This window comes from Falco naumanni, chromosome 7 (genome assembly GCF_017639655.2).
Source record: "Falco naumanni isolate bFalNau1 chromosome 7, bFalNau1.pat, whole genome shotgun sequence".
In the NCBI taxonomy this organism is placed as follows: Eukaryota; Metazoa; Chordata; class Aves; order Falconiformes; family Falconidae; genus Falco; species Falco naumanni.
This window is the reverse complement of record NC_054060.1, coordinates 13,036,901-13,060,349: the sequence shown is the minus strand read 5'-3', so window position 1 is coordinate 13,060,349 and position 23,449 is coordinate 13,036,901. Positions and strand designations below refer to the sequence as shown.

The window sequence follows — 23,449 nt, the reverse complement described above, 5'->3', positions numbered from 1 at the left end:
TAGGAGTAACCATTATTGTTATCAATTATCTAGTCAGTGCTTATTGGGAATGTTAAAGGTGATACAGTAATTAGTGGAATTGAGCATAATCTAAATATTCCAACTGTCAAGGAAGAGCCAAGTGCTTGATAACCTGTACTTGTCTGAATAGGCAGCATTTTGGGTTTTCATTCATTCATTCCACCTACCTCTTTATGGCATTCCAAGAGAAAAGCCATAAAGAGGTAGGCGGCACGGAGGTCATGCTGAGAGGTCGGCGTCAGGGAAGCTGCAGCATCATGTTCTGTCAGGGCCGTCCTCCAGGAGGGGATCTGGAAGTCCCCCAGGAGAACGACATTGCACCTTTCTCTGTTAGTAAGGGCCAAAATGCAAGTTGCGTTCTTTTAATTTACTTTACCTGAGCAACAACGTTCTCTTAAGTGCATGAAGCGGAGCTACCAGCAGCACGCCCAGTGCACCCACTGGAAACATCACCCAGAGCGGGCCACCGTGGTGTGGTGGGATGGTGCTTTGAGGGAATACTTCACCCCTGACGAGGGAAACTTGGCTCTGGATTCAGGCCTGCAGCTGCCCACCCCCACCCCACCTCCCCCCGGCTCTGCCCCCCCCCGCACCCGCGCGGTGCGCTGCCCGCGGTGCGGTGCGCTGCCGCTTTAAGGCGCGCAGGCACGGCGCGGCGGCCGGTCCCCTGCCGGGCTGCAGCATCGGGCAGGCTGCAACCCCGCCGGCGTTCCCTGCTCCCGGTAACATCTGGCTGCTGCGGAGCCGCCTGCCCGCCCGGCCGAAGGGTCCCTGCCAGCCACCATGGCCGCGGCGACGGGCGCTGCCGCGCCGAAACCTGCCAAGTCCTGCAAAAAGTCGCGGACGGTGAAGCGGCACGTCGGCACCTTCACCTACCAGGAGCCACCCCACAGGTGAGGGACCCCCACCCCCTGCCCGGGGTGCGGAGCCGCCGGATCCAGCCCCGAGGGGGGTCGTGCCTCTTCGCTTGCGGTTTAGTCAAGAGCGTGGTAGCGGGGAAAGGAGCGTGAGGAAAAGAAAATAAAAAGACTCCTCTCTGTGTTTAGATGTATTTCAAACCTCTTTGTTTCTTGTTTTCACAAAAGCCGTGAACACTGTGCGTAAAACAGGGTAACTCCGGGGAGTTCAGGGTGCAGCGGGGTCACAGATCTCGACATTTCTCCAGTGTAATTATACATTTCCCTTGAAGGTCCCCCTGACCGAGGGGACGGGACCGATGAATCCGTGGTCTGATGAAGTATGTCTTTTGAACTGTTCTTACAAGGCATGGCTTAGGTTATGATTTCTTTCTAAGTGATTAAAAAGTGCTGCTTTTTCAGCAAAATTGCAAGGAACTTTCCCAAGAAGTGCGAAGCAATACAATTAGAAAACTTCCTAGCTAGTGGCTGTTGCAGTACTTCAGATCCCTTCGTTTTATTCAGGGGGAAAGAGTCATCACAGCTTTTTAGACCTAAGCCTCTGCAAGAATGAGTGTTGCTGCTGTTTCATATTCAATATCCTGTTTCAAGCAAGGAATTATGAGAGCTGTCAGCTAGCAAATGTGGTGACGCTCCTGTCCCCCTCAGCAGGGAGCAGGAACAAAGGGTGACTGTGATCTAAGCATCTCTTCCCCCCCTTCTAAGAAAACATTTTATCATTATTGCGATCAAAACAAAAGGCTGGTACCACGTGGTGGGTAAATGAACGTTAAATGCTTTTGATGAAAATATTTATAGACAGCACTTTGTTCCAGGAAAATATACAGTGTCTTGCTAGCGTGATGTACAAGCTGTATGTCTGGAAATGCTCGGAGAGGAAAGCCTGGGACTCGTGGTGGAGAGCTGGGGTAATTTATGACTGAGCAGCAAGCGGTGGGGAGGAAAAGAGGCACATCCTGGAGATGGGGAAATCATCAGAATCATTCATCCACTTTAAAACAATAAGGCCATGCAAGTTCCCTAGCTCGCTGCTGTGCTCTTGCTCTAATAGGTTGGATTCTGTGCAAGTCAACAGCTTGCTGGGGATCGGAGCAGGTGTAATTTGTATTGTTTTTCTTCTTGTGGGGTGTGTGCCTGGCTGCCAGCAACTCGGACGATGATATCGGTGAAGAAAAGGCTGAGAGCCATGACCCAGAGCAGATCTTTCAGAACATCCAGTATCAGAAGGAGATCATGTCCAATATCCGCTGCCGGCCGTGGCCGATGAGGCAGAAGCTGAGGGCGCTGAGGTAAAGGTGTTTGCATGAAAGCTTCAGGCTCACTGACTGTGGCGGTGCTTCCAGCCTCAGAAGTATTCCGGTGTAAACTGGAAGGGATGAAGCACTGAAACGGTTGAGCTGTAGGAAAGCGTGCCATGAGGGTGCTCTGACAAGGTCTGAGAGCTGGCTGAAGGCAGCAGCCGCAGGGTGGAAAGCGCGCAGGTGAAGCTGGCTCCTGTGCACGCCTGTGGCTCCCTGTAGACAGTCGCAGTGCAGAAGAGAGAACAAGAAATCACACTTTGGCTGTTAACTATGAAAACAGTGTGTCAGCTGTTAAGTGGTCTAAGGAAAGGCAGTTGATAATGCTCAGTAATACATTTGTAAGCTAAATTATTACACTCTATTCCCAAAAGGAAAAACAATCTGCCATTTTCAAGGTGATTGCATGGTATGAGAACAGAAGCTGGTCATAATCTTTGGCTAATATATTGTAAATGGCAGTAAATACTGTACACTTGTAGGTTTAAAAGGTATGTTCAGCGTAGTGACAATGTTTTACGTCTTAAGATTGCAATTATTATATTAGTAATTCCAAATTTACAATGAAAGAGTGGGTGCCTGACTCTTTGGACCACCTGTCTAAGTTGTCAGGTCTTTCACAGCATGATCTGTTTGGGGCTTGCTTTATTTCTGCTTTTTGTCTAGCAGCTTTCTCTTAAAACCAACCCTACGTGAAGCTAGGATGGCGTTTTCGTCGTGAGGGTCCCTACCAGCAACAGAGCCCTTGTGTAATCTCGGAAGCAAAGAGAGATTTTTCCATCTTAGGCAGAGCCTGTGACTTGGTGCCCTCCTGCTCCTGTTGATGAGATTTTGGTGGTCCCCACCACCCACTGAGGTCAAAGACTGAGTATGTCCCGAAGAACATACACCTCTTTGCACCTCACCAGAGTGCTGCACCAAATTTGCTGAAGAGTTGTTAGTATCCGCGTGAGACTAGCCAAACTGTAATGGGGATCTTTTTATTTTACTTATTTGGGTTATGTCATTTGAAAAGGAGGAATGTGAATCAAAAGGACAGAGAACAGAATCAGAGGAATAGAAAACACTCCCTGCAGTCAAACTTTTGAATGTGGAGTTTTCTCAGATAGAAGTCTCAGTGGTTTTAAAGTGTCAGTAAAAACCTCAATAGGAAAAGAAAAAAGGTTTGCCTGGATAAGGTTTTTGCAGTCTATGGTTGTACTTCAGAGCATTTGACAACTTTGCTAGTTGCTGTTTGTGCAGAGTAAGGGGCTCCCAGTGATGGAATCCATGTAGAATGAGCTTCCACCTTCTTGTGCAGACAGGCGAAGGAGATCGTGCTGAAGTACGAAGGGAGGCTCACTAGAACGAGAGGTTACCAAGCTGCTGGTGCAGAGGTACGGCTGCTTTTTCTTAAGTTACAGCTCGCTTCTATACCAATAGTCATCTACAGTTTCCATCCCCAGAAGCTTGTGTTTGCTATGTAGTCCTGATCTCCATCTTGGGACTCTGTTAGAGGGATGAAAAAGCAGTTAAAAGCTGGTGGATTTTTTTTTCTTTTTTTTCCTATTGTGACCTTAGTAATTAAATTTTTGCAGACTAATTTGATGTGTTGAGGCATGAATGTCTATTAATGCAGTACAAGCTTCCTTCTCAAATAATCTACAAATATTGATGCTGCTAGAGGGGGTGATGGGAATGGGATACCAACCACATGATGCCAATATTCCCTGAAGAGCTATTTCACAGACACTGGGGCCATAGTTCAATAGTTTAGTATGAAAAATGCGTCTAGCTTTTAGTTCAGAAGACAATCCTATAATAGCTTATGGTAAATACATCGTTAAAGAAGGTTTTTGCTTGCATAATATCCAAAGAATTTAAATCTAATTTTAGCAAATTGATTTACACCACTGAAAATAGATCCTGGCCCTGATTTCGGGAAATTAATAATATGTAGGAAACTGTTCCTAATATGCAACCAACAGAGATGATATCTTTAGTCATCTAAGCAGTCAAGAATATTTTTGGCATGGAAATGAGTAGTCATTTAATGAGTAACTTATCTTAATTCAAAAAGGCAGGGTTGTAACAAAATAAGATACCATGTATTGTATTCACCTGACCAAGTGGAAGGCTGCGCGTCTATCTGTTGTTCTCTTACGCCCTCCCACAGCAAAGGTTAAAAGTACTACTGCCCAAAGTAGGAGAGAGTAATTTTTCCTTGTTCAGCCTTTGCGTGTGTGCCAAATGCAGTGGAAGTAAGAAATGCTGTTAATCTAAATACTGGGGTTTGCCTTTGACTTAAGTGGAACTAGACGTTACCCAGAAAGAGAAGTGCTAAGGGTCTGCAGTACATGTCAGTAGATCAGAGGCTGGGCTCATTACTTGTTCATATTCCTCTTCCTATTAAAGAACAGAGGCTTTCATCTTAGAGTTCACAGTGAGTAAAAGTTTGTAATTAATCTAATTGTCTCTGTTGTGTGTATTTGCTTGAAGATATTCAGCACAGAGATATAACTCAGCAGTTAACTAGCAGCGTTCATTACATGTAAGGGAACTGTATTCTAGGAAAAAAGAATACAGTTCCCTTACACGTAATGAGTGCTGCTAATTACACATTGGGGAATATAGCCTTTACCTCAGGGCTAAAATCAGCAAATGCAACAGAATGAGCTGCACTTTTTTTGTTTGAATTGGAAGGGTTTCATTTTCACGTATTTTCTCAGAAAATAGCACAGTGACCAAGAAGACACAACCTGTAGCACAGCAAAACAAGCACTACAACATCAAAATTAGGAACTCAAAGTTCTAAGCATGATTTTAGTATGTGTGATGATCAAAATGCAGCTGTAAGTGTGTCTGTTTTTAAAATTGGCGAGATACCCACTGTTTATATTTGGACAATCCATTCATGCTGCTATTTATGAAAATTGAAGTTAAAATACCTTTTACTGTTTGGACACTGAAAGTGTTTTTCCTTTTTGGTTCAGTTGTTTTACGTTTGCATTTCATTTTTTTACATGTGAGATTAATACCAGAGGCTCATACTCTGGATTCTAAGAGTACAAATTATCTTTTCAGGTATGCAGTAGGCAGGAAAAGAGGTGATAGCTACCTAATTACAATTAAAAAAAAATACTGTTCCCAAATGAACACCTTTGTGTATTTTATAAATCTGCAATACAACTGGCACAAACTGCTTGATTCCTTTCTCAGTCTTGTGAACCCTGTTTTCAAATGAAAGTAGAAATCCCGGCAATTCCCATGCAATTCAGATAATCCACAGTTTTGTTGTTTAATTAAAATACTTCCCATTCATGCAATAAAATACCCATACCACCATAAAAATTAATTAACTTTGGCCAAAGAGATGAATGATATGTCCTGTAATTAAATTAAATTATTTACACCTCTTTGGGTTTAGTAGATTAAATTATAAGATATAACATCGATACTGCTGCTGCCTAAAATACAGGGTATTTTTATTATCTAGCTGTACTAAAAATACCATATAATGCATGATATACCAATATTATCCTGTTGATACCACAAAGTTACAGCTGTAATTCAACAAATAAAAAAAATCACTCAGTTTTGCAAACACAGATTTTGTTTCTTCTCCCATATGTGTATGTGCACCCCACTCTGGTGCAGGAAGATGCTTACCTCTGACCATGCAAAAAATGGAGGCTGAGTAAAGACTCCAGGAAATAACACAGGTTTTCTGTAGGCGTCAGCTGTAATACACAGAGCTGAGAATATAGTAGTTGAATCTGCTGCTGCTGAATACAAAAGCTTATTCTTCCTCTGAGAAAATTTGCTTTAAGGTATTATGTTTCTCTTAAATTTGAAGTTAGTTGTCTGTTTGTCCTGGAAATCAGATTTTTTACGTGTAGTGCAGCCAGATTCCCTCACAAATGCCGCGGAGTCCTGCTGCCGGAGCGCTGCCTGGCCCAGCTCTGCCGTTCCTGCCCTCCGCACGCAGCCCCCAGCCATGGAGAAGGCAACAGGGAACGGCACCTGTTGGCATCTGTTGGTTCCTCACGGCCTCTTTGTGTAAAAGATGTAGATGGGTGGCTCCTGACTGTACCCTCAGAGGTGTACGAAGGGTGCTCAGTCTCACCTTTGGTGGCATTGGGCTGGTAAGCAGAGCCAAGCATTCCTGCGCCCCCCACCTTTCGTGTGGTTCTAAACCCCACCATGGTTGGCTTTACCCACCTTACTCGCAGACATGCTCTAAAATCTTAGCAATTAATGTTTGTAATATTTCTTGTCATAGAAGATGAAAGAGACATGAGCAAAATACTCTGCATTTTTCTTTTAATTTTTTTACATGTCTAAAGTCATATTTCTAATTTCTCTGCTTTTTTCTCAGCTTTGGAGGAAGTTTATTCGGCTTGCGTATAATTTTGTGGTAATCTTTATTCCTTGGGAAATGAGAATAAAGAAAATAGAGAGTAAGTATAAATATTTAACATCATTGAACAGTAAGGCACTTGCTAAAATGCTGAGTCTTAGGGTTTATTTTTGAATTTACTTAATTAAATAGTATGTGGGAAAGAGTTAAATGCAAACTTTCAGCCGTGACATCTTCATTTAAAACTTTGCTTTTTCTTCTTTTTCTGGTGCCTTAGACACGTCACACATCTCATTTATGGTCTTAGTGAGGGATAACCTTTAAAAAGTCAAATTTGTCCCATTGTGGCTCTGAAAACTCAGCAGGATTTGCTTATAGAGTTTATCACAATCCGTGGGGCAGCATCCTTGGGCCGACGTCCTCACATCTGCCCAGAGTTCAGTGTGGTTGGAACCTGCATCACCAGCCCTTGGGTCTTTCAGCTGGATTAAAGCAGCCCTTAACGCTACTTCAGCAGTCAGGTCGTCCTGCCGGTTCAGTGGTAAAGGAATGATGGGTGCACACCATCACCTGGCTTACAGCTTCTTGCGCAAATGCTGCCGGCAATTGAGACTTGCCCAACAGCGTTTGCGTTAGTTGTATTTTCCTCAGTGACATGTTAACATTTTCTATAGTTTGCTGTATGCCCAGTGTGAATGAGAGAGGGTTTTCTTTTGTTTTATTGTTCAAATAATGCTTCATGAATAAATTACATGGGCTTTTATAGACTGTGTAGCTCAGATAAGTATTTTCTGTGGTTTAAGGTCATTTTGGGTCTGGAGTTGCATCTTACTTCATCTTCTTGAGATGGCTGTTTGGAATCAATATTGTACTTACCATAATGACAGGAGCATTTGTAGTCTTACCAGAGGTAAGAACATGTTCTTTATGTTTACAGAAAAATGCTTGCTGTTGCACTTTCTGAACTAAAGAAATGCCACACTTAAAGGTATATGTAAATTTGAAATGTACAGTTTAAAATTAATTATTTAAAATAAATTCCTCTATTAAGAGGGGTTTTTTTTCTGTCAAAGGATAAGAGATTTTTGTTATTAGTGTTAGAGACGATACTTTGTCAACGTGGTACTAATGCTTTTACAGAGTATGTTTGTATCAGATTACTAAAACGGAGAACCAAATCCTAAAAGCTGTAGTTGGTGTTGAGTACGCTCAAGTCTTGTTAGTGTCATTTACAGGCAGAAAAAAAAATAGCATCCCTCTCCAGACTCTGGATTATTGTCCATTATAATCCATTTTCTAGAATTTCTGAACAGCCACAACTTTGTTTTGTTCTTGCACACAAGTAAGGCTATTTAACCTTGTTAAATTCTTCATATAATTTTGCCTCATCTAGCCTGTGCTTAATAACGTTATCAGAAAACATGGGAATATCTGATCTTTTTTTCCCATTGGCTAGACAGAAAAAAAGTCAGTGCCCTCAAAACAAACAAAAAAGTAAACTGAAATAAAAAGGTATTCACATTTTTTACTTTTTTAAGGAAAAGTAGATTTAATCTTGGAATACCATTTTGAGATCAAACACTGTCATACTTAATTTTAAAACGCTTAAATTAAAAAAAAAACCACATAACTTTTAAAGCTATTTTGTTAATGCTTACAGTTGATCTCTCTTTTCATTTCTCAGACATTTTGAAGATGTCTGCAGAGCACTAAATTTCCTCGTAGCTAGACCACAGGTAGCAAAAAAACCCACCAGCCCCTCGAGTTCAGTGGAACACTAATGCAGGATTTCTCATGGAGTATCTAGTCCAGGATGTGAATGACCCAATACCCGCTGTCCTGACAGCACCACCTGCGCAGGCAGCTCCCGGTGGGCTCTGCTGCGCAGCCCCAGGTCAGTCGGGCTCGCACGGCTGCTGAGACCTTCTCTCTCTCCCCCAGCTACTGGCCGGAGCACCGTTCGGCAGCACAGTCAGCAAGACCATTCCCAAGGAGCATATTGCATCTGCTCAAGACCTGGACACCATCTGGTCACTGGGGGCAAGACTAAAACCACTCTTTATTGTTTTGCTGTGGCTGTTCTGTTGTAACCATTAGTTACTGCTCTTACTTATGGGCTCTGGTCTTTGCAGGGCTACCTCCAGTACTCTGTTTTGTTTTATGGCTACTACGGTCGTGACAGGAAGATTGGGAAAGCTGGGTATCGGCTGCCTCTCGCCTACTTCCTTGTCGGAATGGCAGTGTTTGCTTACAGCTTCATCATTCTCTTAAAAAAGTGAGACTTCCCATTTATTGCTGTTCATAAGCTTGTGTGTTCAGGCAATCGCTAATTGTCCTAGTTCCTCTGTGTTTATTCAGCGTAGTTCTATTAATCTGTTCGTCTGCTAATATTAAGGAGGCAGACTGAGTTTCATTCTAGCTTGCTCTTTATCTTGCTATCATTTATCTTTGATCTCTCTTCAATTGCACAGCCTATAAAAGAAGGGCAGCACAGAAGATGATCTGTGTGCTTTGTGTTTGTATAGTGTAAGGTCTGACACTCATGGAAGTTCTTTCTGTTTTCCTTTTTTCTGGTATAAATATCACTAGGACAGAAATTTGTATTTTAAGTGTAATGCTTTCAGCATTATTATTGCCATCTATTGAAATACAAATACAAAAATTCCATCCTAGATGTAATACCATTTGCAGTGTTTCAGCTGGTATGTGGCATCCCACTCAAATCTAAGCTTAATTTTTTTTGCTGTTGAAGGGCCAGGAGTAGGAGTTACTTAGCAGAGAGAGCAAGGCTGCTAGCACTGACCATAAATCCAGGAATGTGCAATGCTTTGAGAGAGGCAAGGTCACTCTATCCTCGCCTGATTTGCTTTCCCTTCCCTTCTGGATACCTATTTATCCAGCACAGTGAAGTCAAGGGATGTTTTTAGCACTGCCTGTAATAATTCCCAGTTTTGAAGCCAAACCTTCCCTTTCCATTTATTTTTATTCTATCTGCTGGTTTGTGCCACGGGTCACTGATGTTTGACACTGATCTACGCATCTGCAGTTTCCAGATATGATTAGCTCTTCTTCTGCCTTAGCTCACTGATCTTTGCTTAGCTGCTTACAGTTTCCCTTTTAACATTGTCCTTTTGGATGCCCTTTCTTTCTTAAGCTACTAATTTTAATTTCATTTCTTACACTTTGTAATATTCTGCCATCTTGCCTATCAGAGATGAGTGGGTAGGGTTTTCTTTCTTTCTCCCAAGGTCTGTAAAATGGCACTGGGTTTCTCTTTGACAAAAACACCTATTTTGAGGGTGAAAACAATACAGAAAACAAACAGATCTTGTGCATAATCACTAGTTTTGCCAAACTAGCTTGTAATCACAATAATAGTTGTCTTAGTGATGGTATCTTCCAGCTGGATCCTACCCGGAGATCGTAAAACTGAAATATGTTTAAGTCTACAGCTCTAGTGAGATTTATTTGCTTTATTTGTCAGCTATAAAGAATGTAAATACCAAAACAGAATGCCCTTCCACAGTGAGTCACTTCTTTACTAGAACAAAAGTGAAGTTCATGCTCTGAACCTCACCCTGGTCTGTTTTCTTCAGAAAGCTGCCAACACCAATTGCTGCAAATTTTTGGTAGTTCTAAAGGTGTAGACATCTGAAAACCATGAACCAAACCAGTGATCTCCTTCATGTTTATCTTCACACATTAACAACAGCTGAATATGTATTTATTTATTTTTTTACAGAATGGCAAAGAACTCAAGAATGAGTTTAGCAAGTGCCTCTGATGAAAATTACACTTTCTGTTGGAGACTGTTCTGTGCTTGGGACTATTTAATAGGAAACCCAGAGGCTGCAGAGAGCAAAGCTGCTGCCATAGTTAATAGCATTAGGGTGAGCAACTGACCTTCAAATTATTTAGAGTTGCTTTGTTTGTTAAGCTGTAAGCTATGCAAGTCTTTCCTCTCATTCCCTTGCGTTTCCTATTGTTTGTTCGGTACTTGTTTACAGATCTGTTTGCCTAGGGGAGGGCTGATGTCACATCTCTGTGTGGTATTGCAGTCACATCACGCTTGCTGACACTCATTCTGTCCCAGTAAGGCCATGGTGCTCCTCTTTAGAAGAGTTCTGTTTGATGCCACTGTCCGTGTGACAAGAAGTTCGATAGCTAGAAAAAAAAATGGTTTGTGATGCAATTTCATTGAGTAGTAGAACCAAATTCATGTTAACAATGTGAAAACACTCAGTTTATTTCATCTCTCCATAACAAATGGTCCAGAGACATCTTACAGCTCTCAATATTAGAAAATTGCTTTAAATACAGATGATTTCCATTTAGAATTTAAGAACAGATGTGGTTTTCATCAAAAGTAATTTGGTGTATTCTCATTAAGTCACTGAACAAAAATACTTCGAATTGTGTCAAGGATGAATTAATAATCTATGGTATTTATTTATTTTAATGACTGAGGATAACTTTTGACAGTTCTGTATTATAAAAAGCTATGCAGGGCAGAAAGGTATTTATCTACTTGCATGCCCAGGATGTGAAGTTTTTGATTAGTATACTTGATACCTTCTGTGAAAGAGATGTGCATTGTTTTTGCTGAACACTATTATAATGATAATGCTGTGTTTCTTTCAAGGAAGCTATATTGGAAGAGCAGGAAAAGAAGAAAAGCAAAAACTTGTATGTATATAAAAGCAGAGATACTTTTCAAAGCACTGTTTCAATGCCGATAGCAGTGCTAATCTGCTTGTCTCATACTCCTAAACACCACGTTAGAAAAGACCCTGGTGTCATAAGACAACCCACTGTACTGGCTCTGATTTTTTTTTTCCTCCAGGGCAGTGACTATAAGTTTAAGAATTATTGCAAACATCCTTGTACTTCTCTCACTTGCTGGAAGTATTTACATCATATACTTTGTTGTGGATCGATCCCAAAGGTTAGAGCGCACTAAAAAGGAATTGACTCTTTGGGAAAAAAATGAGGTACGCTGTCTTTATGCCACCTCTGTGTTAGAAGGGGGGTTATCGTCTCGGGGCTCTCTGTAGCAATAGTGTGTGCTGAGGTGTAAATCATGAGACATTAGCCATGAGAAATGAGGAACGAGAGGGCAGAGTGGCGGTTATCTGGATCTGTCTTCACACACTTGCTCCCTCTGCTCTGCAGCAAGGTGTTAGCAGAGTGCAATGGCCAGGGGGACGCTGCAGGTCCTCCCTCTACCGAGACTGCAGCTCTAGCTGGCCACTGCTTTGTGGGGACAACAAACTCTCCCATCACTTACAAATCTACTTTTGCACCCACAACTGAGCTGAACAAACAGTGGACTAGAAAGGGATCAGCTTTGACAACAGCTGTTGATTTCAGCTGGGGGATGCTGAATGGTCTGTGAAAGTTCCTGTTCACAGGAATGAGTGGATACTGAGAGTAGGAAGTGAACAGGTATGCAGAAGCTACTCATTCATTTCAGAGAAAGATGTTGGTCTCCTACATCTCCCCCCCCCCCCTTAATAAAGTAGTAATTTCAAATCTACAGTGTTTGGAGTAAAGATTCCCAAGTGGTATTCTAGATCTATAATTTTGGATTAGAACTACTATAATTACTAACATCAATAATAACTTTTTAAAGCAATCCAAGAAAAACAATCGCCAAAGCACGTGCGTCACCAGTATTTTGGTCAGCACCCAAGGTACCACAGGAGATCTACATGAAAAGCTATAAAAATGCCATGTCTTTCTGTTCTATAGGTAAGTGTAGTTGTGTCACTGATCACAATGATTGCCCCCTCTGCTTTTGAACTTGTGGCAGCTCTGGAGATGTATCATCCAAGGACCACCCTTCGCTTCCAGCTTGCCAGGTATGGGCATTATGCAGTGTAGACCATACGTAGGGAGGAAGAGGAGAGATGTGTTCTAGTCGCATGTTTTAGTCCAGCCTAACCAGAGAATGTATGAGAAGTCAATGGGATAATAATGTAAATAACCTGTATCTTATTATTATTTTTATTTTTTTAATTATTTTTTTTTTTTATTATTGTTTTTAGGGTTCTTGTTCTATACCTGGGAAACCTCTACAGTTTAATCATTGCTCTCCTGGATAAAGTGGACAGTATGAGTGTCACTGTAAGTTTAACTTGATGTTTTCTGATATATAAAGCTAGTAGATTTTATAGACACAATTCTATTTATTATAACATATATGAAGTCAAATAAAAATTTGAGATTGATTAAAAAATATTACAGTTTCATACAACTGTAAAGTTAAGTTTGTAATGTTCATTTATAACTACTTGTAGGTTTTTAGGATAACTGGCTCCATTTGATCGCTGATGTAACATCATAAATAGATTTCTGTGCATTGCTTAACTAATCAAAGAAAAAAACCCACCCATCACTTTAGGTCAAATACTTCCAGCTACCTAAAATCAGCTTTCAATACTGTCCTTAAAACGGTCCATCAGACTCCATACATTGACAGCTAATTAACAGTCACCTAACTGTGGCTTGAAAATACATGAATGCCTCTATGTGTGTATGTTGTAGAAGGTACAGGCATCTGCATGTATGTATGGTTGAAAAAGTAGCTTTTGGGACATTTATTATTTCAGGACTCTGATGTTAACAGCAATGCAAGTAATTCTACCACCTTGTTGGCAACCAAAACTCTTTCTAAAGAAGACAATTTATCTACAACTGTTCCTGATGTACAAACTAAGAGAAACAGCATTGTCATATCGGAAGGGAGTCATGCTCAAGGCTTGACAGTCTCTGACACGCTGGTTAACAAGACATTTTCCTTTAACCATAACACCCAGAACCCGCAGGATCAGTGCTGGGAGACATATGTTGGTCAAGTACGTAATTGTTTTATTAGATCATCAAGTTATTCCTACCCCACATTTGACAAAAAAATTAAAATCATGTTGTTCTGTGTTGCATTTTAGAGCTTTTCTTTGTATAAATTCCAGTATTTAGCTAAGGATTGTGTAGAAAGAGTAAAGACTGCGCAAAGCGATATGGCCAAAGATACAAGTTTTGGGTGTTGTTCAGTACCTACAATGTGTTTAGTGTTGTACAGATGTTCTTTTGCCAGGCTTTGGTCTCTGTCTTCAGCTCTGCACAGGCAGATCTCTACAGGTGTGTGATACAGATCCTATTTTAATAGGATACATCCTATTAAACTCATACAGAGAAACATGACTGTAAAAATGTATTAGTAGCAGCATGCACCCTGCACAGGGTCAGATCGCTGTCTGGATAGATGGTGTTGCAGACCCAAGCCAAGCATGAGAGTGTGCCCTTGGTCATTTGTACAATATCTCTGGAGTCTCTATTCATTCTGCCTCAGTAAATCACTGGAGAATCAAGTGTTCTTCACTTCTCCAGAAAGAAAGAGGTCAACAACAAAAGGTTTCAAAATTATGTCAGTTCGTAATGGAGCCAGCTGGGTGGCAGTGCCATGTATGCATGTTCCCACAGTTAGGTTGCAGAAAATCTGCAGACTTAATACAACACTTTTTGCTTCCCTGCGTGTGAAGCGTACATCATTTGTGGTCTTTATTTTGAGTGACTAGCGGTGGCACTAGCACATGCAGGGTGAAATGGTAACCACACAAAATTCAAAAGACCTCACTTGATCCCAATGTACTTTGGCCTCTGTCATGTTGCATTTACATCTAGGTCACTGCGTTAAGGATGATGCCACCATGCCTCTGACTTGCTGACCTCCTTGTTCCAGAATGAGCAACATTAAAGATGGTGTTTGACCATCTGGAGCAAAAGGCCCTCCCAGGTTTATTAGCCTGACTTCTATTCTTGTATGCCCCTCTCCCTGTAGCACAATCAGGAAAATTTTAAAATCAGTGTTCATGGGCTTTTTTCATTGCTTGTTTTTTCCCCAGGATAGGCTGGAGATGTTTGGAATTGAATCTTTTCTATATATCTGTACGCTTTTTAAAGCTCGATTAAATATAGGATAATGCCATTCATTTGTAAACATTAAACAGGTCTCTTTTATGGCTTGAAGATCCTACTGCCATTGGGTTTTGGTTTTGTATGAATAAATAAACATTTCTCATTGTGAAGCACTTAGCAAGTATGTATTACAACAATCAATATAATAAAGGATTGGGTACAGTAGAAAAACCAAACTGTTTCAGTTTATCTAGATAAATGTTCAGAACAGTCATTATAAAAAAGCTTGAAGCCATCATGACCAGAGTTTTATTGCTGCAAGCAATAGAAGGCACACTGGAAGCTTGATTATATTTGTTCTATTTGTTAAAATAAAGACAAGTAAGGAAAAAGTCAAATAGGAAAAGCTTAAAAGGGAATAACTGATATAGTGAAATCATGTTTTATCAGGATACTGAGCTTGAGCCAAAATACAAGTGCAAATGCAAAAAATCTATATGCAGTTCATTTGCTTCCAGAATGACTCAGTATGTGTGAACAATATGTATTTCAGGAGATGCTAAAGCTTTCAATTATCGACATGATTTTCACAGTTGCAAGCATCCTGCTAATTGATTTTTTCCGTGGACTGTGTGTCCGATACTTAAGCGATTGCTGGTGCTGGGATCTAGAAAGCAAGTTTGTAAGTACAGTCTTTATTTTATCAAACTAAGATGCTGGGGATGGGTAGGCTCCTTCCCTTAGTACTGAATGTCCTTAAAGCCTTTCAACAGATAAGTAATTTCTTGATAGCACACATCTACAAAGGCACAGCTCATACAGAGTTTAAATCGGAGGGCACAGGGTAAATGCTGAGAGTGGGGTGTTTTTCTCAAGACTACTCCCATGGCTGTGGTGCAGAAATCTTTGTCTTTTCCCAAAACGAGATCATGGAGTGGTCCCAGAGTCAAAGATGAGAACAGAGGGCATGGAGTTGCTCCCCACATCCTCTTCTCTGTAGCTGTAATGTCTATCCATAACATAGACAGCGGTCCAAGGAACAATCACCAAAAGCATATAGCCCTCTAAGAAAATTACAGTGAGTAATATTAGGTTAGCAAGAAGCTGTTGGCATGAAAGGCTGAGGACTGTTCTTTGTCCTTAACTAAAGAAGTGCAGTAAACCAGAGAGGAATTAGCTTATTCAATCCCCTGCTGCAGGGTAGGTTTTACTGTGTTCCTGCTGCCTGCCAGAAGTTGGTACTTGATTTGGATGTTTCAGGCTACGTGCTGTCTGCAAACTGATTCAGTCAAATGCTTCTAATAAATGGTCTGAAGACAAGATTAAGACAAAGTATTAATCCTACGCTGTGTTTCTTGTAGCCAGAATATGGAGAATTCAAAATTGCAGAGAACGTATTGCATTTGGTCTACAACCAAGGAATGATCTGGTATGCAGTCCATAAGCGATTCTTCTTGTTCTTTGCTGGCTGATTATCTAAGTCAATCTGATGATTTCCAACGAAACCTATTCAAGTAGAATATTAGTAATGCAGATTTTTATACTTTATTATAATAAGAGATTCTCCATTGATAGTGAGCTGTTGTTTACCTGGGTTTTTTTGTACGTTCTTTTGCTTTTAAAATTGCTTCTGGCAACACTGAGCACTGATAAGATGATATTTTTCCAGGATGGGAGCTTTCTTTTCACCTTGCTTGCCAGCATTCAATGTTCTCAAGTTGATTGGACTCATGTACCTGAGGAGCTGGGCTGTGTTAACGTGTAATGTACCACATCAGCAGGTTTTCAGAGCATCTCGGTTAGTCAAAATGAGAACAAAAGATAAAGAATAAATCAAATGCAGACAATGGAAATGTATTCTGTGTGTAGGAATAAAATGACAGATTTTTCTTCTGAAAGTTGACAATCAAATTTGCTATCAAACTTCTGTGAAAAAAAATGTAGTTACTGAGAAACTGGAGGGTTTGTGAAGCGGGGTAGTTATGCAAGAACTCAAAAATATGTTAGGGAATATTCCTAGACCAATACAGGTGGCCTAACAGAAATGCTTTATTTCCATAGAAATCTGATTGAGCGCAATAACCTACGTGTGCTAACTGTTGCAAGTCCTGTTTCCTGATGTTTCTTTCTTTGAAAGCAAGGACATATCTGGTTTTGTCTGCTGCATCACACAACAGATTTCCCCATTTTTCTTCTATTATGATGAATATTTCAATTGTTTACTCAAAACGAAAATAATTTAGGGCATTTTTAATTCTTAAGAATCAGTTATTTCTAACATGTTTTGAAGATTAATTAGCTTCTGCCACTGTTCTTTTTTCTCCCCCAACACAACCAGGCAGTAAGATCAGTTTTACAGAAGGGTGCTGTAAACAGTTATCTGGCTGCAACACTGGTATCTGGAAAGCCGTGCAAATAGGATTTTGATCATTAAAAGTCTGTTTAAACTGGCTCTGTTCAGACTTTCTATTCATAGCAGAATGATTTTGATCTTTAGAAATGTCGATCTTGAACTTGTTAGGTAGATACAGACTTGCACCTTTTATGTTGCCTCTGTTTTTCTCTCTCATTAGTATAATCTGAAACATGTTACACCTTCTTGCAGATCCAATAATTTCTACTTGGCCATGTTGCTGTTCATGTTGTTCTTATGCATGTTACCAACAATTTTTGCTATTGCCCGATACAAGCCATCTTTAAGCTGTGGACCCTTCAGGTAAGTTACAACAGACCAATGAAAATTGCAAAGATTTTATCTCACCCTCTCACAATAAATTAATCACACAAATTACCAACTAAAATAGAAAAGTTGATAGACAGGACAATGTTTTTTCGCTGCCAATGTTTTCCAGTTCAAGATTTAATTAGATGAACGTGTCAGTATTCTAAGTGAGGCTCAACATTTTGCTTTATATACATGGTTCATTTACTTTATGTTTACATAATGTAATGTGCCACCAAGCAATCTAGCACGTGTCACCATCTTGTGTCTCAGTTCAAGCACCCTCCAAGCCTGGCCAATGCCTTTGTGCTTTGGAAAAATTGTCAAAAAGCAAATAATGAACAAATTACTATTATCATTTTTCCCCCCTTTCGCTATACTGCTGCAAAGCAGTTTTGAATGAAACTCCTTGTTGAAACTCCTTGTTTACTCAGCGCAACACTGCTTAACAAATTGAGGTACTTAGGATTCGTACAACATAATTTTGCCTTCTTCCTCCCTCTTGTAGTGGACAAGAAAAAATATACGATATTGTTTCTGAAACAATTCAGAATGATTTTCCTGCATGGTTCAACACGGTGATTACTTATATCAGCAGTCCTGTGGTTGTCCTCCCTGCACTGCTACTTTTATTGTAAGTACTCTGGCTTTCACAGGCAGGGTAAACTGATTGTATTAATACTGGCCTTATCTCTGGAGGGTCAAGTATTGATACTGAAGAGCAAACACTTGCACTATTGTAATTTTATTAAGCATATCTGAAAAAGAAATCGCCTTATTGAATATATGGTATACAGATCAGACAGGAATGAGAGTATGTTAAAATGACTGTCATCACGTTTTCAAAAGGAATTTCTTGTTCTGGGATACTGTGTTAGAGCAAATTCACTATATCGTGCCCAGGCTTGCAGTGCGGCTGCTTCCAGGAAGTTTAAGATCCTTCTTCCCTCTTGAGCTCCACAGACATTAATTTTCCATTTCCCCATGGTCATTAGTTCAGTTTATGACTGTGAACAGGGCTCAGTCTATCATTCAAAGAAGCTACTCAGTCATCCTGATTTCTGGCAAGATAAATCAATTATGGAGGTCTGCTCTTAAGTGTTAATGTAATATAACTTGCTGCAGACTTTCCAGTGGAAGTCCTTTCTTACTCTAGTTTCTAAGTAATTGTTCACAGCTGGGAATTAATATTTACTTTAAGCCATTGAAATTCACTTTGCTTCTATGAAGTATCATTTGTCTCGCATGTACCTTTGTACCATTCCCCACCCCCACACACCCCCACCCCCCATAAACTACAGATGAATGCAGAGTTTGTGCCACCATTGGGCTTTTCAGATGAATCAAAGACCAAATAAAAAATTCTTATTTGTAACTTTTTCCTCTAAAATCCCAGCCATGTAAATACGAACATATTTACAAATTTAAGTAGATCTGTTGACTGCTTCAAACTTATGGTTAAGCACATAGGTAAATGTTTGTGGCATGAAGTCTAGCTATAAGGCTTGACTTCACCTGAAAGCCAGTGCAATCCATTATGTCAGGCCAGATCTGATCTCAGCTATGCCAGAGTAAACAAGGTGTTATTCCAGTCAGTCAGCAAAATTACATAGGTATGAGTGTGCAAACTCGGCTGTAATTCTGGTGTCTCTGTTCTGTAACCATGGATTGGGAAATAAAAGACAAGTAAATATTTATCAAAATTTTTATTTTGAGCATGTTCAGAGTTTAAACAAAAAAAAAAGCTAGTAATGCACTCGGGGTTACATGCACTATGAAAAGACCTGCAAAAAAACACAAGCACAATTAGAACTGCTGTTACATCTGTTTTCAGTGCTATTTATTTCTTCTGTGTATGTTTGCTTGTAAGAAGGCTGGGATCCATTATCACAGTATAAAGGAAATGCTACAAAGCAGCAACTTTGTGGTGAACGTGTACACCATTTTGATGACCTATAAACCCTCAAAGAGAAAACAAACAAGAATGTTTGAAGTGACTCATAATCACCTCTTTCACTTTTAGCATGCTAATCTATTACCTACAAAGTATTGCAAGATCATTAAAATTCACCAACAATCAACTGAGAATGAAGATCCAAACAGTAAGTACAGCACAAAGCACTTCTACATGCAATTTGGTGGATCATTAGTAAAGTACAAGCCTAATTAAATCTCTAAAGTCACTGTCAGTGTTTGACAGTGTAAAACCAATCCTGTATTTTTCATCCTTACACAGCAGTGGATTTACTCTCTAATCCATAATAACATACTGCTTCTCCTTCTTCTGAATGTATTTTAGGAGAGAACTGAAGACAAGAAAAAGGTGGTTCAGATGGCAGTAGGTAAGTTGGTGAGCTGTAGAGGTGTCACTATTGATAAAGCATTTGGATGCAAACCCAATTTGATTTCTCATACACATAGGGAAGTTCAACTACATTTAAAAAACTGTTTCCTGCAGAGTCCTCCTTTTAGATGATTTCTGAGCTCAGCTTGACTTAATCTTGGCAGCACTGAAAGATGAGGTCCATAGATTACATCTGCATTCTGCTGGCATCGTTTTATCACCAACAGGGCAGAACCTGGGAGGCACCTCTGATGATACAGAGCATCTGACATCTCTGATGTCAGACCTTGCATAAAATTCAGAGACCAGTAGGCAGAAGAGGAGGACAGGAATGGCCCTACTCTTTGACCTGATATGGTTGAATATTTCACCAGCAATGAAAAGATTTCAGACTTCATGATCTACAGTGCCTGAGGGAATCCAGACCTGCACCTTCTGCTTCTCAGATTTTAGCAATGAGAAATTACAGAAAGGATGCCATCCTTCTAATACCTCCCGGTGAAAGGAACAAGTAAAAATTTACCAAGCCGAAGAGAAGACATGATTCAGTAGCCTTATGGCTAGATGTTAATGCTACTGTGACCCCCTTAGAGCTCTCTGGTGGACCTATAAATGGTGAAATACCTGTTGTATAGCCATATAGTGATCAGGAGTGACTATTGAGGGCAATAAGGTATGCGTCCTAGTTGGATTTCCTTTGTTACAGAACCCAGGTTCAGCTTTTGGCTGTGACCAGCACCATCACTGGAGCTGGTTTGCTGAATTCAGCCACCTTCATATTGCAAGTGCTGGACACTCTGAACTAAAATGGGTCTCTTGAAAAAAATACATTGGCTTGTTGCTCATTTTGGAATCCTACTGTGCAATGTCCAGTGTTTCTTCTATATTCCCCAATGCTACATCCACCATGTACCATAGTATGCCAGTCCCACCCCTTTATTACCATGTCTCCCAGTGTGGCACCAGTTTCTCTTTCCTGAACACGGTGGGGTTCTGTTAGCAACGGATCCCCTAACTGAAGGGTGAATTTTAGCCACTGCATTTAAACAGCATCTCCTAAATTTAGAGACCTGGACAGTTCCTGTAATAATTTCTGTTTTCTAGCCAGAATCCAAAATCTGGATGGGAATGACAAGAGACCAGAGCAAGAAAGTGATATTATCAGCCAGGAGTCTTCTGTTCGGTCCTCGACACCACGAAAGAATGGCAGTGTCTTGAACTTTGAATCTCCCGTGAGCAAAGGCACCAGAATACAAACCATTTCCCAGTCTGTGCCCCAAACTGTGCCCTCAACTGATGTTGCAAGACCTGTCAACACAACTCCCACAACTTCAACTTCTTTAACGCCAGCTCCCTCAGCATCAAGTGTACAGAAACCAAGAAGTGATCATATCACAAACAGGCAAGACTACTTTGGTTTTGAAATGGCATTATTTTTACAGCTCCATGACGCATCTGTCTTTATTTACAAAACACTTGTGTATTCAGACTGTCTGGGGCAGTAAAACAGTTCATGAATTTTTTAAAAGCAAATTAATTCCTGGGTACTATTCAGTGGAGGTGACACCACCTCCCTAACTCTCCCTTAATTGAGATGGGATTATAAAACTTTTGAAATTATGTAGTTGATGAAGTTTACATGAACCTCAAGCAAAGGTAAATACTAAGCTTCTTTTCAGGTATGTAACTAAAATAGTTTGTGCAGAATACTGTTTCCATGAACAGGACAAACACAGTAAGAGTGAGGGAACTCTGTGCAGAATGCTTGTGCAGGTCTGGTTGTAGGACAAGCACTTTTGGACATCAGCAGACTGATGCATTAAGCTACCAGTTGGGTTTTTACCAAGTGATCAGATAGAGAAAAGTTCTCAGAATAATGAGAAAACAGAACGGGAGCATAACTTGAGAGGTCAATTGTCAACTGCCCAGGGAAGAACAAACATATCTTGTAATTTCTAGGGTATGTTTAGGGTATGTTTCTCAAACTGGTCCCAAAAATCTGGAGCAATGGAGATTCTGTAACCTCTACCCTTAAAATCCTAGGGTTTGACTTCCAGAGCAATGAACAGAGTAATTGAAGTGTGTGTCTTAACATTTCCTTCTTCCCACCCCCACCCCCCCTTCCTAAAGGTACCCAAGTGCTGCACATAGGAGTGCTAGCGAGCTCTGTAAAACAAAGCCCTACACACCAGTGACTTTCAAAAAGCGCACTGAAGATGTTCATTCTGAGCCTCTCTTCAGAAAAGGCATTCGGCAGGTAAACCTGGATGCCCTTGGGGCAGGGGCTCCTGTTTTTGCGGGACGCAGACCATACGCTACTAGGTATTTTCTTGTTAATGAAAATGAGTCCCGCAAAAAATCGCTCCGTTCTACCTCCCGACTCCAAAGGCACTTAAGAAAGGATGAATCAGGAGACATTATTGAGTTGTATCCGCACAACGTCAGAAGATACGTGGTTCGAACACCACACCAGATGTATTCCCCTCATCCTAGCGAAGATGAGGAGGATGAAGAGGAACTTGGGAGACAGTTAATGAACAGATCCCATCGCCCTCGCTCACTGTCTGATCTTCGCCCAGCACCACGATTTTACATTGGGGAACGTGCCGATGGCCACATTCTTATGAGCAAAGATCTAGCCAGAGTGCATTACAAATCCTGGGGCGATGGTTTTGAGTTAGACCTGGACAGGCCTCCATACGCTTACAAGAAAGTGCACCTGAACTACCCTGAGCCACATGTGAAACCAAAATCAAAACAAAAGCTGGAGCAATCTCTAACAGAATCTGATTCCATTTCCATTGAATCCAGCAGTGATCCGCAGAACAGCAGCAACGACCAGTATATCCAGGTCATTCACAGCAAGGAAAAATATCCAAAACCTGGGACAAAACTCACCAAAAAGAAATCAAAAGCTAGTGTTGATCTAAATATGTCTGAGCCTAATGAACTGGTATGCTCAAATGTCTAAGGAAGCGCTCCATTCTTTCTGTGTTTTGAGCAGGCCTACGTGCATTTGTTGTACTGGCCGTTTGAGGCCTGTCAGAGTAGTCTTTGCAACAACAGTGTATGCAGCTGCTCGAGGTGGGAAGAGCATAGTTAGCCTTGTGTTTTACTGTTAATTGTACCTTGCTTTAATATCACAACTGATATGCCGTGAAATTTGGAAGAGAAAATCATTCCAATTTATTACTTAATGTTATGCTATTGAAAAAGAAAAACCCCACCCACTGGAAACGCAAAAGCTATGTACTTGGGGCACTTTAATTAAACCAGTACAAAAATGTCAGATGAGGCGCTCTCTGTCTCTTTGGCGGGTAGTCAGCTTTGTACAGAGTTGCTATTTACAGTATAATTTTTGACATTGTGATATGCCTAGTTCAAATATGATGCAGCTCAAACACATCAGCAATAAGTTAATTACAGAGCACAGTGAGTTTCTTTAAGAGTGTGCTGCCCGGGCAAGAGTATTATTTGTTCACAGCAAAGCATGCCGGACTTCTAGACAGACTTCATCTGTCCTGGATCTGCTATGGATTTTCTGGTGAGCCTCCTCAGCCCAGCCTGAGCTTCACTGTGGAAAACTTTCTATCTATGGCCTTTAAAAGAGGTGGCTCATTACTCCTCATGGAATTCTATACTATTTTTCGCACACTGTTGCGATTTTACGCCTCCCTGAAATTCTGAAGGCTGCTCTTTTTTATCTCTTTCCCTCCTGTAATTTGGATTAGAGCGGGTAGAAGAGGCAGCAGTGCCCCGCAGGCCCGGGCCCGGGGGCGGCAGCGCAGCGGCCCCACGCTGAGGTGAGGGAACCGCCCTGGCTCCCGCCGCTCCTGGGGGCTGGGCCGGCCCGAGCAACTCGCCCTCGCAGCTGCCCGTCGCCCGGCGGCT

At 41.0% G+C, this 23,449-nt stretch overlaps 1 protein-coding gene across 1 annotated transcript; it reads left to right on the top strand.

Annotated features, from left to right (window-relative positions):
- The first annotated feature begins 663 nt into the window (after positions 1–663).
- TMC3 (transmembrane channel like 3) lies at positions 664–23,267 on the top strand. The gene is made up of 22 exons (XM_040601516.1): positions 664–914; positions 2,084–2,227; positions 3,537–3,612; positions 6,594–6,675; positions 7,379–7,485; positions 8,517–8,615; positions 8,708–8,850; positions 10,318–10,465; positions 11,218–11,261; positions 11,419–11,566; positions 12,327–12,436; positions 12,623–12,701; positions 13,187–13,432; positions 15,046–15,174; positions 15,854–15,921; positions 16,162–16,290; positions 17,098–17,208; positions 17,723–17,848; positions 19,238–19,316; positions 19,514–19,556; positions 20,663–20,960; positions 21,689–23,267. Exons 1-22 carry the CDS (start codon positions 805–807, stop codon positions 22,527–22,529), a joined length of 3,360 nt encoding a protein of 1,119 aa, XP_040457450.1. The 5' UTR covers positions 664–804; the 3' UTR covers positions 22,530–23,267.
- The last annotated feature ends 182 nt before the right edge of the window (positions 23,268–23,449 follow it).